The 15957-nt window shown below is 40.7% G+C and overlaps 1 protein-coding gene across 1 annotated transcript; it reads left to right on the forward strand.

Moving 5' to 3' along the window:
- The first annotated feature begins 11414 nt into the window (after window positions 1-11414).
- Window positions 11415-15460, forward strand: LOC140811237 (uncharacterized). Its single transcript, XM_073169104.1, has 2 exons — window positions 11415-12042; window positions 15381-15460. The coding sequence occupies exons 1-2, from the start codon at window positions 11415-11417 to the stop codon at window positions 15458-15460; spliced, it is 708 nt and encodes a 235-aa protein (XP_073025205.1).
- The last annotated feature ends 497 nt before the right edge of the window (window positions 15461-15957 follow it).

The following is a 15957-nucleotide window of genomic DNA, read 5'->3' on the forward strand; positions in this document are numbered from 1 at the left end:
AACGTAGTACTTTTTGATACATTCAATTTGACAGCAAATTCGAAATATTTGGATAAGAAATGAGTGAGTTATGATCGTTTTTGTGGGACTGCTCAAACTGTATTTTTTTTCTGAAAATGTATTCTTGACGAATTCTTGAAGTTTATTTGTTGCAGGCTTTGTTGGGAACCGTTGGATGATCGCTGCTGCATTTGAGTATTGCGAGTATGATATTTGGATGAATTTTGGTGCTTAGTCTTGTGTTGATAGGTACTTGGTTGAATTAGAAGGATTGAGAAACATTTTGGTGTCGAATTGTCGTGTTCACAGTTTGAGTGCGTTGCATGGCTTGCATCGTGTATTGGGGCATTTGTGGGAGTTTGAATCACTACCATAGAGTCCTAGGATGGTTCTCTATGTGTTGGTACAAGTCGATAAGGCGTGGGTTATAGTTTGCAACGAATTTGTGCATTTGGGGTCGAGTTTGGGTAGGGTTAGCGCCGCAGCGCTCAATGGGGAGCGCCGTAGCGGCCGACTCTCTCAAGCTTTGCGCTGCCATTGTGGCCGCCGCATGCGCTAAGGCTCGGCACTGCCAGTGCCGCGGCACCAGTGCCTGGCGCCTAGGCGCTAGGCAGCGTCGCAGTGCTGCCATGCTCAGCACCTAGGCACTTGAACATGACTTTTTAAATCATTATTTAGGCTCATCTCTCTTATGTTTTGGGAAATGGTCACACATCATATTAGGATTTGTTCCGGAAGTCGATGTCATAGTTAGTACATTGATTAACGAGGTCAAGTCACGAGTAAAATTTAGAATGGCCATAAGAAATTGTCATTTGGGTGGTGATCACAACGATTACGTCTAGGCTATGAAATATTAAGTGCATGTAAGAATGTTAGTATGTGCAGCAGTGGCCCCAAGCGAGATCCAACGAATCCCTCAACGCCAAGTAAGTATGTTCGATGTGCAAAAGAAAATACTTTTAAGTTTTTGAGGTACGCTAAATGTAATGCCCGAGATTTAATTACTGTAATTAGACGTTGATTAATTGATAGAATTGAAGTTGTAGGAGCTCGAGTGGAGAATCGGTCGTCAGTACAATGCAAGATCAATATTTTGTACAGAACTGTTGGCGCCCGAGCGCCAATGCACCACAAGAGCATGTTTTGGGCAGAAAGTGTGGCGCCCAAGCGGTAATTTATGACCGCCGCTCGATTGCCAGTGTATGTCAAAGTGAGGCTCGGACAGAATGTTCGGCGCCCGGGCAGGTAGTTTTTGACCGCCCGAGCGCCGATTGAAATTCATGGAAAAAGAGCCACGTTTCCTTAAGATGCAAGAGATATATATATAATGTGTTGATTCTCCTTCATTCCTCAGCAAGAAACGTAGAAAGGTTCAGAGAAAAGCTACAAGAAATCCCTACGCCTTTTCACCTCTTAGATTTGTGATTTGTGCAAGATCCGCGCGTCTGATTTTCAATCCGACTGCGATACCTGAGTTCTTAGCGACGACAGCTACAACTGGACGTAAGTTTATTGAATTCTGATATCATTTGAAATTAAGATATTGGGGGAATTATGATTTAACTGATATATTGTGTTTTGGGTATACTTATCAGTATATAATTGAAGTCAGATCGAAGAACAGACTGTTTATATAATTGTTATGATTTTCTGAAGCGATATGATTGAGATTGTGTAGATTTGATATTATGACCTGTTATTATTGAAGATTATGATTCGGATTGATATTGATTATGAGTTGTGGTATTATATCTGTGATGTTGAGATTGACGGGGTTATTGAGACTATATTGTTATGCCGTTGAAACATCAGTAGATTGATTTTGATCACATTCAGTATTGATTGAGATTGTATCATGATATCGTTGATATGGAACAGATTATATTTAATTTGAGTATTGATCCTAACAGGTCTTGAATTGAGTTATACATTGATACAGTGTATTCGATATTGTTATTGCCATATTGATTTGACAGACATTGAGTTCGAGACTTCGACAGAGTCAGATCGACAAAACGAAACAAAAGGTATAAATTGATGTTGATACGAGATTGCACTACTCGAGTTAGATTCGACTTGAGTTTCCTAAAATCACATACTTTACTTTATTGCATTGATCTTTGCAATTGAATGAGATTGATATCTTTGGTCTATTGATTTATGTATTGAGTCATAGGCGGATGCGCCTAGTCGTAGATGATTGATCTCGTGACAGAGGTGCCAGATATTGATGGAATCGTCACTGGGCCATTGCATGCTAGGGCGGATGTGCCTAGTTTGTGGCGGATTCGCCAAGATGCCGGACGTTTGGTCGTATCGATATGTTGGGGAGTAGAGCAGCTCCTATCTCTGAGATTCTATACGGAAAGGGCCAAAGTCGTGAAAAAGAACGTACCACCACCCCAATCGGGAGTGTAGGTGGGTGTATGTTCTTTTTCGGATCGGGATCCCTAGATTAGGATGAGTCGAGTCAGAGTCTAAGAATCACAGAGTGTGATTCAGAGTTTGTATTGATTCATGTTTCTAATTTTGATAAATGTTATGAATATTTGTTTTCATGCTGTTATATTTGTTTATATGAAATGCATGTATACATGATTTATACTGGGAATGTAATTCTCATCGGAGTTATCCGACTGTTGTCTTGTTTGTATGTGTGCATGACAACAGGTGGGACATGATAAGGATCTGGAAGAGGATGAGAGATTATAGTTAGCGTGGAGATCCGGGCCCAGAAGCAGAATAGGATTCAGCACTGGATGTATAGTCGTTGAACCTAGTTGAGATAGAGACATGTAGTACATGATTTGTACTCTGATATTGACATGTATATCAGATAGACAACTATTACGTTTCCGCATTTATATATTTTTTAAAAAAATTTAGTCCCACTTTTCTTAATTATTATATTTGGCATTAATAATGATTAAGACATGAATTAGCGTCCGGGTCCCCACAGCAGGTGGTATTAGAGCGATAGATCCTTTAGATTGAGATAGAAGCTAGTGAGTGGGGTAGATTGAGTTTTCTTTCCTTGTTTTGATTGCTAGCATGATTTACTGCTTTGTAATATATGTTACTTGATTTATCTGATTTGATTTTGTAATACGTATTATTTAATGTGAATCAGAACCGATTCTTGATCAGCAGTAAGATGATTAGAGGAGGACTGAAACAGGTTGGTTGTATGTGGTTACTAACCCCTTTGATGATCAGATTTATCTCCTCGAAGAATCCCAGAACAGGGATAGTATCTTGATCGATCAGATGGATGTGTCTGAAACTACGATGGAAATACAGTTAAAGAGATTTCAGTCATGGACACCGTCGATCCTGAAGGGTACTGAGACGACTGTTGATTGTGAGAACTGGATAGATGATATAGAGACACTGTTTGATTCACTTGAGTATCCAGACGAACGTAGAGTTAAACTGATTGGGCATCAGTTATAGGAGGTTGCAAAGAGCTGGTGGATTGCAACCATAGAAGCCTTAGAACAGCGTGATATGGTGATTACGTGGGAAATCTTCAAAGTGGAATTCTATCGAAGGTTTTTCCTAGTTTCGTACCGAGAATATAAGAGGGCAGAATTTGAAAATTTGAAACAGAGTCAGCTAAACACTGAAGAATATGTTGCTCAATTTTCTACCTTGCTACATTTTGCTCCTCACGTGGCTGAGAATGATGAAGCTGTGACTGATCAGTTTGTTAAGGGATTTTATCCTGAGATATTGACATTGGTAAACACAGGTCGACCTTATAATTTTGTTGATGCTCTGAGTAGAGCCAAGAGAGCCGAAGCCAGTCTGATGAGACAGAAAGGAGCTTCGTTTGTACCTCTAGCATCGAGACCACATCAACCATCTCTCGGACTTGAGACTGGTAGTAGCAGTGGTGGATAGAAAGACTATTTGAAAGCCCGAAAGAAACAGATCAAGAAGTTAGGAAGCGGTTCGTATAGTTCCAGTGGTTCTAGTCAGAGTTACATCGGGGTCTATTGAAGCACTTGTGGAGGGAGACATCCTAATGAGCAATGCCAAGGAGTAATTGGTAGTTGCCGTATCTGCAAACGATCAGGACATTTTGCAAGAGTATGTCCACAGAGAGGTTGCCGAAGATTCCAGGGAGCAAAATCATCTGGATCAGTGACTCAGACTGATAGGCCATCATCTGTTGTTCGCTCTTTCCAACCACCCCCTACTCAGACACAACCAGGGTCAGAAGGAAGGCAGAGTAGTGGCAGTGACCGAGGAATAGACCCAGGATGCACTTGATGATATAGTGGCAGGTAACTGTTCTTTTATGATTATTCCGTGTATGTATTGAGAGATTCTCGTACATCCTATGTATGATTTCTGAATGAACTGCATTAATGTATGCTTTATCTGTTGAGTCAGTATTCTGTTGTAGTATTTTATCTCTTTACCGTTTGGGGAGAGTTTTGATATCAGTGAACTCTGTGAAACATCGTATACTACAGTGAGATGAGAATGAGACTGAGTTAGCTTGTATTGTACTTGTGTTGTCTGAGTATGACTGCATTATTGATATTGATATACAGATCACGTACAGAGTTACCATAGACTGATTCCGGAAGATGGTAAGATTCGGACCTGAAATGGCCGAAGAAGGAATATTGTACGGTTAGGATTCTAGATTTAGAATTCCTTTGATATTCGTATTATCTATGATTCGATCAGTACAGAAAGGAGCAGAGGGACTCCTTATGTATTCAGTTGACTTACTGACGTTGAGTCCATCATTGGCTGATTTGCCAGTGACATGAGAGTTACTGATGTTTTCCCTAGATGAGATTACGGGTTTGATTCCAGCCAGGGAGATTGATTTCAGCCTTGACTTGATACCAGGTACTTTTTTATTTTAAAACACCGTACCGAATGATACCGACTGAATTTAAGGATTTGAAAAATCAGGTAGAAGATTTACTAGCCGAGAGTTACATCGGAATGAGTGTTTCTCTTTGGGATGTATCAGCTATGGTTGTGAGTTGATAAACTCTGTGTTCAGAATATTTTGATGATTCTCTGATTAGTTGATCTATGATATTTTGGTATATTCGAAGAATATGACTGATTTTGTTGAATATTTGAGTATTATATTGAATATTATGAGAATTGGAAAGTGGAATACAGAAACTGTTGAGATGTGAATCAGGGCTTGTTATATCTGAAAATGATATATCTGTTGATCCTAGCACAGGAAAGCCGTGATTAGTTAGCTGAGAACGACATCAGTGTCAGAAATTGGTAGTTGCATGAGTTTAGCAGGCTACTGTATACGATTGTTATTTTGAATTGCTTGAGGATGATTATTTTCTGGAGCAGTATTTGATACAAATTGTATACAGTTGAGACTCGATACCGTTCATTCCGAACCAGAGCTGATTTTGAGAGTTAAAATATTTCAGAAAGTGGATCAGAATGGGCAGAACTTGACTATCAACAGTCAGATCAAGGTATCGATCAGAATATCAGGTATGTGATACTGCATTGTATGTGAATAACCGATGAGTTGTGCCAAATATTTCAGATTTGAAATGACAGATATTGTCAGAAGTGTACAATAATTAATTCAGCATTCATCCTGATAGCAGACAGATGAAGACAGAACGAATGAAACCAGGAGATTGGTTATATAGCTTGTCGATTCGTGAATGGAAATGAGACCACATTTCCAGGGATATCGTGATCAAGCTACTGCAATACTCCCGAGGTTGAGTATCGATTTGAGTTAAGAATGACAGACTGATCAAGTCTGCAAGTTTTATTTCGTACATGTAGACGTATAGATATGACTAGATTACTGAGATATCTATCAGAAAAGTGATCAGATTACACAGAGTGCCGAAAGTTGATTATATCAGACCATGATTTCGGTTAACTTTGCACGTTTGGAAAAGTGTATAGCAGGTTCTTCCATATGTCAACCACAGACTGAGGGATAGTCAGATCGGACTATCCAGATACTGGAAGATATAGTTTGAGCCGTAGTGTCTGATTTAGCACTAATGGGCAAGAATTTTTGCTATTTTGAGAGTTTTCGTACAACAATAGCTATCAGATGAATATTAAAATGATTCCTTTTGAAGCATTGTATAGTAAGAGGTGTAGATCCCATTTTTATTTGATGATATCTCTGAGGTTCCTCAGATTGGACCTGATATGATCAGAGATATAACAAAGAAAGTGCTGCTGATTCAGAAAAAAATAAAGTAGCACAATATAGACAAACAAAATATGCCAACGTCAGACTGACGACTGTTGATATTCGTAACAAGAATTTGAATATTGAATTGATTTGGAGTGAACCGATTTGGTAGCCGGTAATGGTATTTGAGGCAGAAGATTGAATATTGAATCGACTGGGATTAAACAGATTTGATGGCAGATGACGATGTTGATTGGTTATGAGCTATTGATTGGTATATACGGATATTGTATAGCCAGTATTTGAGACCGATTCCATCAGAGTTACTCCAAGATGTATTGTGATATGGTACTTCTTGAATTATTATTCCAGATTTGAAATCAGAAATCCGTGAAAGAAAGATAATTCAGAACGAAGACTATTCCGCTGTTGAAAGTACAACAAAATCGTCAGGGACTTGAAAAAGCTACCTAGGAGACTGAATTAGATATGAGACAAAGACTTCCTGAGTATTTCACTGATGTGAGTTTTCTGATTGACTCTGTTATACATTTCCTTCTGAGATGATTTGATTGCCTGTGATTTCGAGGACGAAATCAAATCTTAGGGGGGGAGAAATGTAATGCCCGAGATTTAATTACTGTAATCAGACGTTGATTAATTGATAGAATTGAAGTTGTAAGAGCTCGGGCAGAACCGAGCGTCAGTACAATGCAAGATCAATATTTTGTACAGAACTGTTGGCGCCCGAGCGGTAGAAAAGGGCCGCCCGAGTGCCAATGCACCACAAGAGCATGTTTTGGGCAGAAAGTGTGGCGCTCGAGTGGTAGTTTATGACCGCCCGAGCGCCAGTGTATGTCAAATTGAGGCTCGGACAGAATGTTCGGCGCCCGAGCAGTAGTTTTTGACCGCCCGAGCGCCGACTGAAATTCATGGAAAAAGATCCACGTTTCCTTAACATGCAAGAGATATATATATATAATGTGTTGATTCTCCTTCATTACTCAGCAAGAAACGTAGAAAGGTTCAGAGAAAAGCTACGAGTAATCCTTACGCCTTTTCACCTCTTAGATTTGTGATTTGTGCAAGATCCGCGCGTCTGATTTTCAATCCGACTGCGGTACCGAGTTCCTAGCGACGACAGCTACAACAGGACGTAAGTTTTATTGAATTCTGATATCATTTGAAATTATGATATTGGGGGAATTATGATTTGACTGATATATTGTGTTCTGGGTATACTGATCAGTATATAATTGAAGTCAGATCGAAGAACAGACTGTTTATATAATTGTTATGATTTTCTGAAGCGATATGATTTAGATTGTGCAGATTTGATATTATGACCTGTTATTATTGAAGATTATGATTCGGATTGATATCGATTATGAGTTGTAGGTATTATATCTGTGATGTTGAGATTGACGGGGTTATCGAGACTATATTTTTATGCCGTTGAAACATCAGTAGATTGATTTTGATCAGATTCAGTATTGATTGAGATTGTATCATGATATCGTTGATATGGATCAGATTATATTTGATTTGAGTATTGATCAGAACAGGTCTTGAATTGAGTTATACATTGATACAGTGTATTCGATATTGTTATTGCCATATTGATTTGACAGACAGTGGGTTCGAGACTTTCAACAGAGTCAGATCGACAGAACGAAACGAAAGGTATAAATTGATATTGATACGAGATTGCACAACTCGAGTTAGATTCGACTTGAGTTTCCTAAAATCACATACTTTACTTTATTGCATTGATCTTTGCAATTCACTGAGATTGATATCTTTGGTCTATTGATTTATGTATCGAGTCATAGGCGGATGCGCCTAGTCGTAGATGATTGATCTCGTGACAGAGGTGTTAGATATTGATGGAATCGTCACTGGGCCATTGCACATTGTCACAGAGGTTTGCCAGGATATGCCAGGACTGATATGCCTAGATTATTGGCAGGTATGCCAGGGCGGATGTGCCTAGTCTGTGGCTGATTCGCCAAGACGCCGGACATTTGGTCGTATCGATATGTTGGGGAGTGGAGTAGCTCCTATCTCTGAGATTCTATCCGGAAAGGGCCAAAGTCGTGAATAAGAACGTACCACCACCCCGATCGAGAGTGTAGGTGGGTGTATGTTCTTGTTCAGATCGGGATCCCTAGATTAGGATGAGTTGAGTCAGAGTCTAAGAATCACAGAGTGTGATTCAGAGTTTGTATTGATTCATGTTTCTGATTTTGATACATGTTATGAATATTTGTTTTGATGCTGTTATATTTGTTTATATGAAATGCATGTATACATGATTTATACTGGGAATGTAATTCTCACCGGAGTTATCGGCTGTTGTCTTGTTTGTATGTGTGCATGACAACAGGTGGGACAGGATAAGGATCTGGAAGAGGATGAGAGATTATAGTTAGCGTGGAGATCCGGGCCCAGAAGCAGAATAGGATTCAGCACTGGATGTATAGTCGTTGAACCTAAGTGAGATAGAGACATGTAGTACATGATTTGTACTCTGATATTGACATGTATATCAGATAGACAACTATTACGTTTCCGCATTTATATTTTTTTAAAAAAAAATTTGGTCCCACTTTTAGTAATTGTTATATTTGACATTAATAATGATTAAGACATGAATTAGCGTCTGGGTCCCCACACTAAATGTCTTGTGATCAAATTATGAATGGGTTTTGAAGTCGATGAACGTGGCCGAGGACCTCTCCACCTTGGTAAAGCATGACTTAGTTTAGATCAGGATTGGGAAGCGGTAAAGCATGACCAGGGACCAATCCACCCGTTAAAGCATGAATGGGGGATTTCATGTATGTGGTTGTGGACTTTCCCTGCCAGCCCAGTACTGTGGTTTAGTTTGATCAGGCGTATTTATGTATGGGTCACTTGCTTTGAAACATATCTCTACACAAAATGATGAAGTTCATGTATGTTCAAGTATGAAACATATCTCTACACAAAATGATGAAGTTCATGTATGTTCAAGTATGTATGATACAAGCATGTTTAAGAAAAGTTTTACGTTGATGGCACGTCTATGATATGTATGTATGTTGAACTTTTGTATGCATGTTCAAGTTTCAAGTATGTACGCTCTATTTTAAAGATGCATGTGGTTTTATTACGTATTACTTGTTATATCCAGTTTATACATGTTGAGTGTTTAGACTCACTAGACTTGATTGATGCAGGTGAAGATGAAGATGAGGAGGCGAGGGGTGGTAAACAGTGAGCCGGCTCGAGCTGAGCGGGAGGCTAAACACGAGGACCGCCCATGTTTAAAGTTTTTATGTCATGTTTCAACTACTCTGATTTCATGTGTTGTTTACAATGTTTAAACAAGTATTGTTCTTTAGCAAATTTTATCGGATCTCTCTTTTAAGGCAAATATTTTTGGATGAACCATTGATTTATGAACAAAAATCGAAAGTTTGTTTGGTATTTAAGATATTTTTTATTTATCCGCAAATTTCAAGTAGTTTAAAAGTACGTTACGTTACAGTTGGTATCAGAGGTGACCTCTCCGAGTAGGTGTGGTTCGGGGACGAACCAAGCGGAAGCTAGTGGGCATGTGAGGCCCGGGGCCAATGAGGGCGGGGGGGGGTGATCGCCGGTGCCATGAGGTTGCACGGACAATGAGCGGCTCTTGGTATGCTTCTACGCGAAGGGAACATGAATGAACCGATCTTAAACCGGAAGAAGAGGGATTCCAAAACTGTTTAGGTATGGGACTATGCAGTTGAGGATGGCTTAAAATATTTGATTTGTACTACTCATATCAAGAAGGTGCATCTTATTTTCAGTAGCTCATCACATAAAAACTCCAAAGTTAAGTGTGCTTGACTTGGGACAATTTTGGGATGGGTGACCCCTTGGGAAGTTTCCTAGAGTGCGTGTGAGTGAGGACATAAGCACGCTGGAAAGACCCGTCTTGATACAATGAAGACAGTCGTCGAATCTGGGGCATTACAGTTGGTATCAGAGCGGTCTTCTTGTAAAGGGTTACACCTACTGCCAGTTGCGAAAGGCTCATGAAGTCACACCTCAAATCAGTAAGTTTTAAAGTTTTAAATTATTTCATGTATAAGCATTAAGTCATGATTTCAGCATGTCCCTGTTTTAAGTTCAAATTACGTGCATCTTATGTTATTGGTATATATTCATGCACATGTGGCTTGCGTATTGGGAAAATTGTTGGAACAGTATGCCTCCTAGACGCATGATTAACCGGGAAGCAAGGATTGAGGACAGAGAGGCTCAAGAGGAAGGGAGAGACGCTCCTCCTCCTCCACCGCCAGATATGCAAGCGCAGATGCTTGTAGGTATGACTCAGCTCTTCGCACAGTTTGCGAAGAACTAGGCTGAAGTGGACACGAGGGTGAGGCCTAGACCAGAGGCAGTGTATGAGAGGTTCAGGAGGATGGACCCAAAGGAGTTTTCGGGGACCACTTACCCGATGATAGTCGAGGGATGGATTAAGTCCATCGAGGTAATTTTGGCAATTTTGGAGCTACAAGATGCAGATAGAGTCAGGATGTGCCACTTCCTACTGACAGGGGACTCCAAACTGTGGTGGGAGAGCGCGTCTGTATCAGTAAATTTTCAGACCCTTTCTTGGGATGGCTTTAAGGAGGTCTTTTACTCCAAGTACTTCACTGAGGAGGTACGATCCAGACTGACTAGGGAATTCATGACTTTGCGACAGGGAGACAGTAGTGTTGCAGAGTTTGTCAGGAAGTTTGAGAGAGGGTGTCACTTTGTGCCCCTGATAGCTATATACTGAGACGAAATTAGATTTATTTATGGGTTGCGGTCGGTCTTGCGCCGTGACATGAGGGTTGCTGGTCCTACCACTTATACTGTGGCCAGTGTCGAGAGATTTGGCGGCAGAGCAGGACCAGAAGGAGATTGAGAACGACAGGCAGGGCAAGAGGCCCTATCAAGCACCACAGCAACAGCATCAGCAGTGACCTCAATTTAAGATGTCATTCCAGGGGCAACAAGGGAAGAAGCCATTTCAGGGATCACCGAAAGGAAAGGTACTATCCCTCAGCAGAAGGCTCCACAGAACCCGTTGATTACCCAATGTTCCCGAAGTGTCACCGCCAACATCCAGGGAAGTGTTTATATGGGTCCGACAAATGTTTTAATGCGGATGAAGAGACCACATGTTAAAGGATTGCCCACAGTGGAGTAGCCGACCCAGGGAAGAATGTTTGCTATGCATGCTCAGGAGGCGAACCCAGACATGACATTATTGATCGGGAATATTTTCGTAAAGAGAGTAACCACGAAGGCCCTGATAGATTCAGGGGACACTTACTCCTTTATCTCGGAGACGTTCGCTAATCATCTCAAGTCCATTGGGCTCGATGTGAGCTATTCAGTGACAGTCCCATTAGGGGAAGAGCTATCAGCTACTAGCATGGTCAGAGACATCAATCTTGAACTGCAAGGCCACCTAGTGTACGTTGATCTAATCGTGTTGTTGATGCCAGAATTTGATATTATCTTGGGAATGGACTGGCTGACGAAGAATAAAGTCCTTATTGATTTTCAGAAATGGTCAGTACTGGTTAGACCGTTGGGCTTGGAACAGTTTCTCTTTGAACCAGGTAGATGGAGAAGTTTCCCTCGCATGATCGCTTGCATACAGGCACGGAGACTTATTCAAAAGGGATATCAGGCTTTCTTGGCTAGCATTATTTCCGCACCTGATGTTCCCACTCAATCTATATCTGATGTACCAGTGGTCAGAGATTTCGCTGATGTTTTTCCTGATGACATCACAGGCCTTCCACCAGAGAGAGGTGTGGAGTTCGCTATTGATCTTGTGCCAGGCACTGTGCCAATCTCTAAAGCATCGTACCGACTAGCTCCAGCTGAGATGTTAGAGCTCAAGCAACAGATTCAGGAGCTTCTTGACAAAGAATTCATTCGCCATAGTTTCTCACCATAGGGCACATCAGTGCTCTTCGTTAAGAAGAAAGATGGGAGCATAAGGCTGTGTATCGATTACCGAGAACTGAACAAGGTAACGATCAAGAATAAATACCCACTTCCAAGGATTTAAGACTTGTTTGATCAATTACAAGGAGCTACAGTGTTCTCTAAAATAGATTTTTGACCAGGGTATCATTAACTGAAGGTAAAGGATGTAGATGTTCAAATAGATATGCGCATTACGAGTTCTTAGTGATGCCGTTTGGACTGACGAATGCTCAGCGATATTTATGGACTTGATGAATCTAGTTTTTCAGCCCTACCTAGATCAGTTCATCATAGTGTTCACTGACGACATTCTCATTTACTCGAAGAGCCATGAGGAGCACCATCAGCATTTGGGTACAGTTTTGCAGGTCTTGCAGAGTCGCAAGTTGTTTGCAAAATTTAGCAAGTGTGAAATCTGGTTGGAGAAGGTAGCGTTTTTGGGTCACATAATTTCTAGCAGTGGCATTGAGGTAGATCCAGCAAAGGTAGCAGCGGTTAAGGAATGGGTTGAGCCGAAGAATGCGTTAGAGATCCGCAGCTTCCTAGGCTAACCAGGCGACTACAGGAAGTTTATTCAAGGATTTTCGTCGATAGCAGTGCCACTCACTTCATTGACCAAGAAGAATGCCAAGTTCATGTGGAGTGATAAATGTCAGAAGAGCTTTGATACTTTGAAGCAATCTCTTATCACAGCGCCAGTGTTAGCCATGCCAGCAGATCAAGGCAATTTTGTGTTATACATCGATGCATTTAAGCTCGGGTTAGGCGCAGTGTTGATGCAGTGTGTTCGGGTTATATCTTATGCCTCCAGACAGTTGAAGGTGCATGAGAAGAACTACCTGACCCATTATCTTAAGTTAGCCGCTGTCATCTTTGCGTTGAAGATATGGTGACATTACTTGTACGACGAGAAATGCCGGATATTTACTGATCAAAAGAGTCTCAAGTATTTCTTCACGCAGAAAGAACTGAATATGAGACAGAGACGGTGGTTAGAATTGGTAAAAGACTACGATTGCGAAATTAGCTACCATCCGGGGAAAGCTAATGTTTTCGCAGACGCCTTGAGCAGAAAAGTTGCTGTCGTAGCATAGTTGTCAGTGCAGAAATTTCTTCAGTCAGAAATTCAGAGATTTGGGTTAGAGGTTTATCCTAATGGTAGAGCTCCTAAGTTGTCTAATTTGACAGTCCAGTCTTATATACTAGACCGAATCCGTAGAGGTCAGCCTTTGGATGAGTAGCTAGAGAAATGGAGACTGAAGGATGAAGCCAAGGGCAGTGTACTCTACACAGTTTCTGATGGTATTGTGAGATATAGAGGTAGAATGTGGGTGCCTAGTGTTGATTCGATCAAAGATGATATTCTGACAGAGGCACAACATCTCTGTATTCCATTCACCCAGGAGGTACCAATATGTACAAGGATTTGCAGATTCTGTACTGGTGGTCAGGTATAAAGCGATACATCCGCCGATTTGTGTCTGAATGTATCACTTGTCAGCAGGTGAAGGCAGAGCATCAGAGGCCAGCAGGATTGCTTAAGCCACGCCCCATCCCCGAGTGGAAGTAGGTAAATAGTGGATCGACTTGCCAAGGTCAGTCAGAAGGTCCAATGCCATTTGGGTTATAGTGGATCGACTCACTAAGTTAGTGTACTTCTTTCCAGTGAAGACGACTTTCTCCATGACGCAGTATGCGGAGCTCTATATCAAGGAGATAGTTCGATTGCACGGGATCCCAGTTTCTATTGTGTCCGACAAGGACCCGAGGTTTACATCGTTCTTTTGGAAGAGCTTACATGCAGCCATGGGGACAAAGTTGCTTTTCAGTACAGCTTTGCACCCGCAGACAGATGGCCAGTCTGAACGAGTGATTCAGATTTTGGAGGATTTGTGGAGAGCTTGTGTGATCGACTTCCATGGGAATTGGGAAATGAAGCTACCTCTAGTGGAGTTTACCTACAACAACAGCTTCCAATCATCTATAGGGATGGCTCCCTACGAGGCCTTGTATGGGAGGAACTGAAGATTGTCGATTCATTGGGATGAAGTCGGTGAGAGATCAGAACTTGGTCCAGAGATTTTTCAGCAGACTGCAGATGTGGTGGTCAAGATCCGAGACAGGATGAAGACCTCCCAGAGTCGTCAAAAGAGTTATGCTGACAAGAGAAGGATAGATCTTGTGTTTGCCGTAGGTGATCACATTTTTATAAATATAGCACCTATGATGTAGTATTTTATTTTAAGTTAAAAATAGGGCATTTTAAATGATTTATTTAGTTTTTAGCATTTTTAAAGCCTACTTTAATTATTTAGTGATTTTGAGATTTTTAAAACTTTTAAGATTTATCAATTGTGTATTTTAAATTTTTTTAAGTGAGGTAGCATTTTTATTAACCTTTAAAGTTTAGCAAGTAAGCATTTTATTTTATTTTTAGGGGACTTTGCTTAGTAGTGAGAATTAACATTTTTAATTTAACATTTTTAGTTAGCATTTTAATTAATATTGTTAATGGAGTAATTAAGCAAATCAATTCCCTAATTTACTCTATAACTCACGCGCACACACTTTAACACACACACACACACTCTTACACGAAAACTCACACACACTTTCATTGCATAGCATTTTATTTCATTTCAGATTTTTGAGAGGTAAAACCTAGGGTTCTTATTGCCAAGAGCAGCCGCCCCTTTCCTCTGAAAATTTTCAGCAGTTTTCGTGAGTTTTCTTCAAGAAAACCGTGCCACGATCGTCCCGGATCAACCCTCACACCCTTCCCGCATCGGTGTCGTCGTTTCGGAATTTTTAAATATCAAAAGGCATGTATATTATGTTTTTCCTGCATCGATCTAGTCATATTATGTTTTGTGATGTTTTTATGCGTAAAAATCCATTTGTGATGTACAAAGTTTGAGCAGAAAATCATTGGATCGATTTTTGCAACATTTTTAGATTTCAGAAATTCATTTTTACTGTATATTCGAATACTGCAACTTTTCGGTCGACTTTCTGGAAAAACTTTCATCATATAAGACGTAGTACTTTTTGATACATTCGATTTGACAGTAAATTCGAAATATTTGGATAAGAAATGAGTGATATGATCATTTTCGTGGGACTTCTCAAACTGTATTTTTTTCTGAAAATGTGTTCTTGACGAATTCTTGAAGTTTATATGTTGCAGGCTTCGTTGGGAACCATTGGATGATCGCTGCTGCGTTTGAGTATTGTGAGTATGATATTGGGATGAATTTTGGTGCTTAGTCTCGTGTCGATAGGCACTTGGTTGCATTAGAAGTATTAGGAAACATTTTGGTGTCGAATTGTCGTGTTCACAGTTTGAGTGCGTTGTATGGCTTGCATCTTGTATTGGGGCATTTGTGGGAGTTTGAATCACTAACATAGAGTCCTAGGATGGTTCTCGAGGTGTTGGTTCCAGTCGGTAAGGCGTGGGTTAGAGTTTGCAACGAATTTGTGCATTTGGGGCCGAGTTTGGGCAGGGTTAGCACCGCAGCGCTCAATGGAAAGCGCCGCAGCGCCCGACTCTCGCAAGCCTGACGCTGTCCTTGTGGCGCTGTGGCGCTAGGCAACGTCGCAGTGCTGCCATGCCCAAAGCCTAGGCAGTTGAACATGACTTTTTAAATCATTATTTAGGCTCATGTCTCCTATGTTTTTGGAAATGGTCACACATCATATTAGGATTTGTTACGGGAGTCGATTTCATAGTTAGTAAATTTATTATACGAGGTCAAGTCACGAGT

Source organism: Primulina eburnea, chromosome 14 (assembly GCF_022965805.1).
Source record: "Primulina eburnea isolate SZY01 chromosome 14, ASM2296580v1, whole genome shotgun sequence".
NCBI lineage: Eukaryota > Viridiplantae > Streptophyta > Magnoliopsida > Lamiales > Gesneriaceae > Primulina > Primulina eburnea.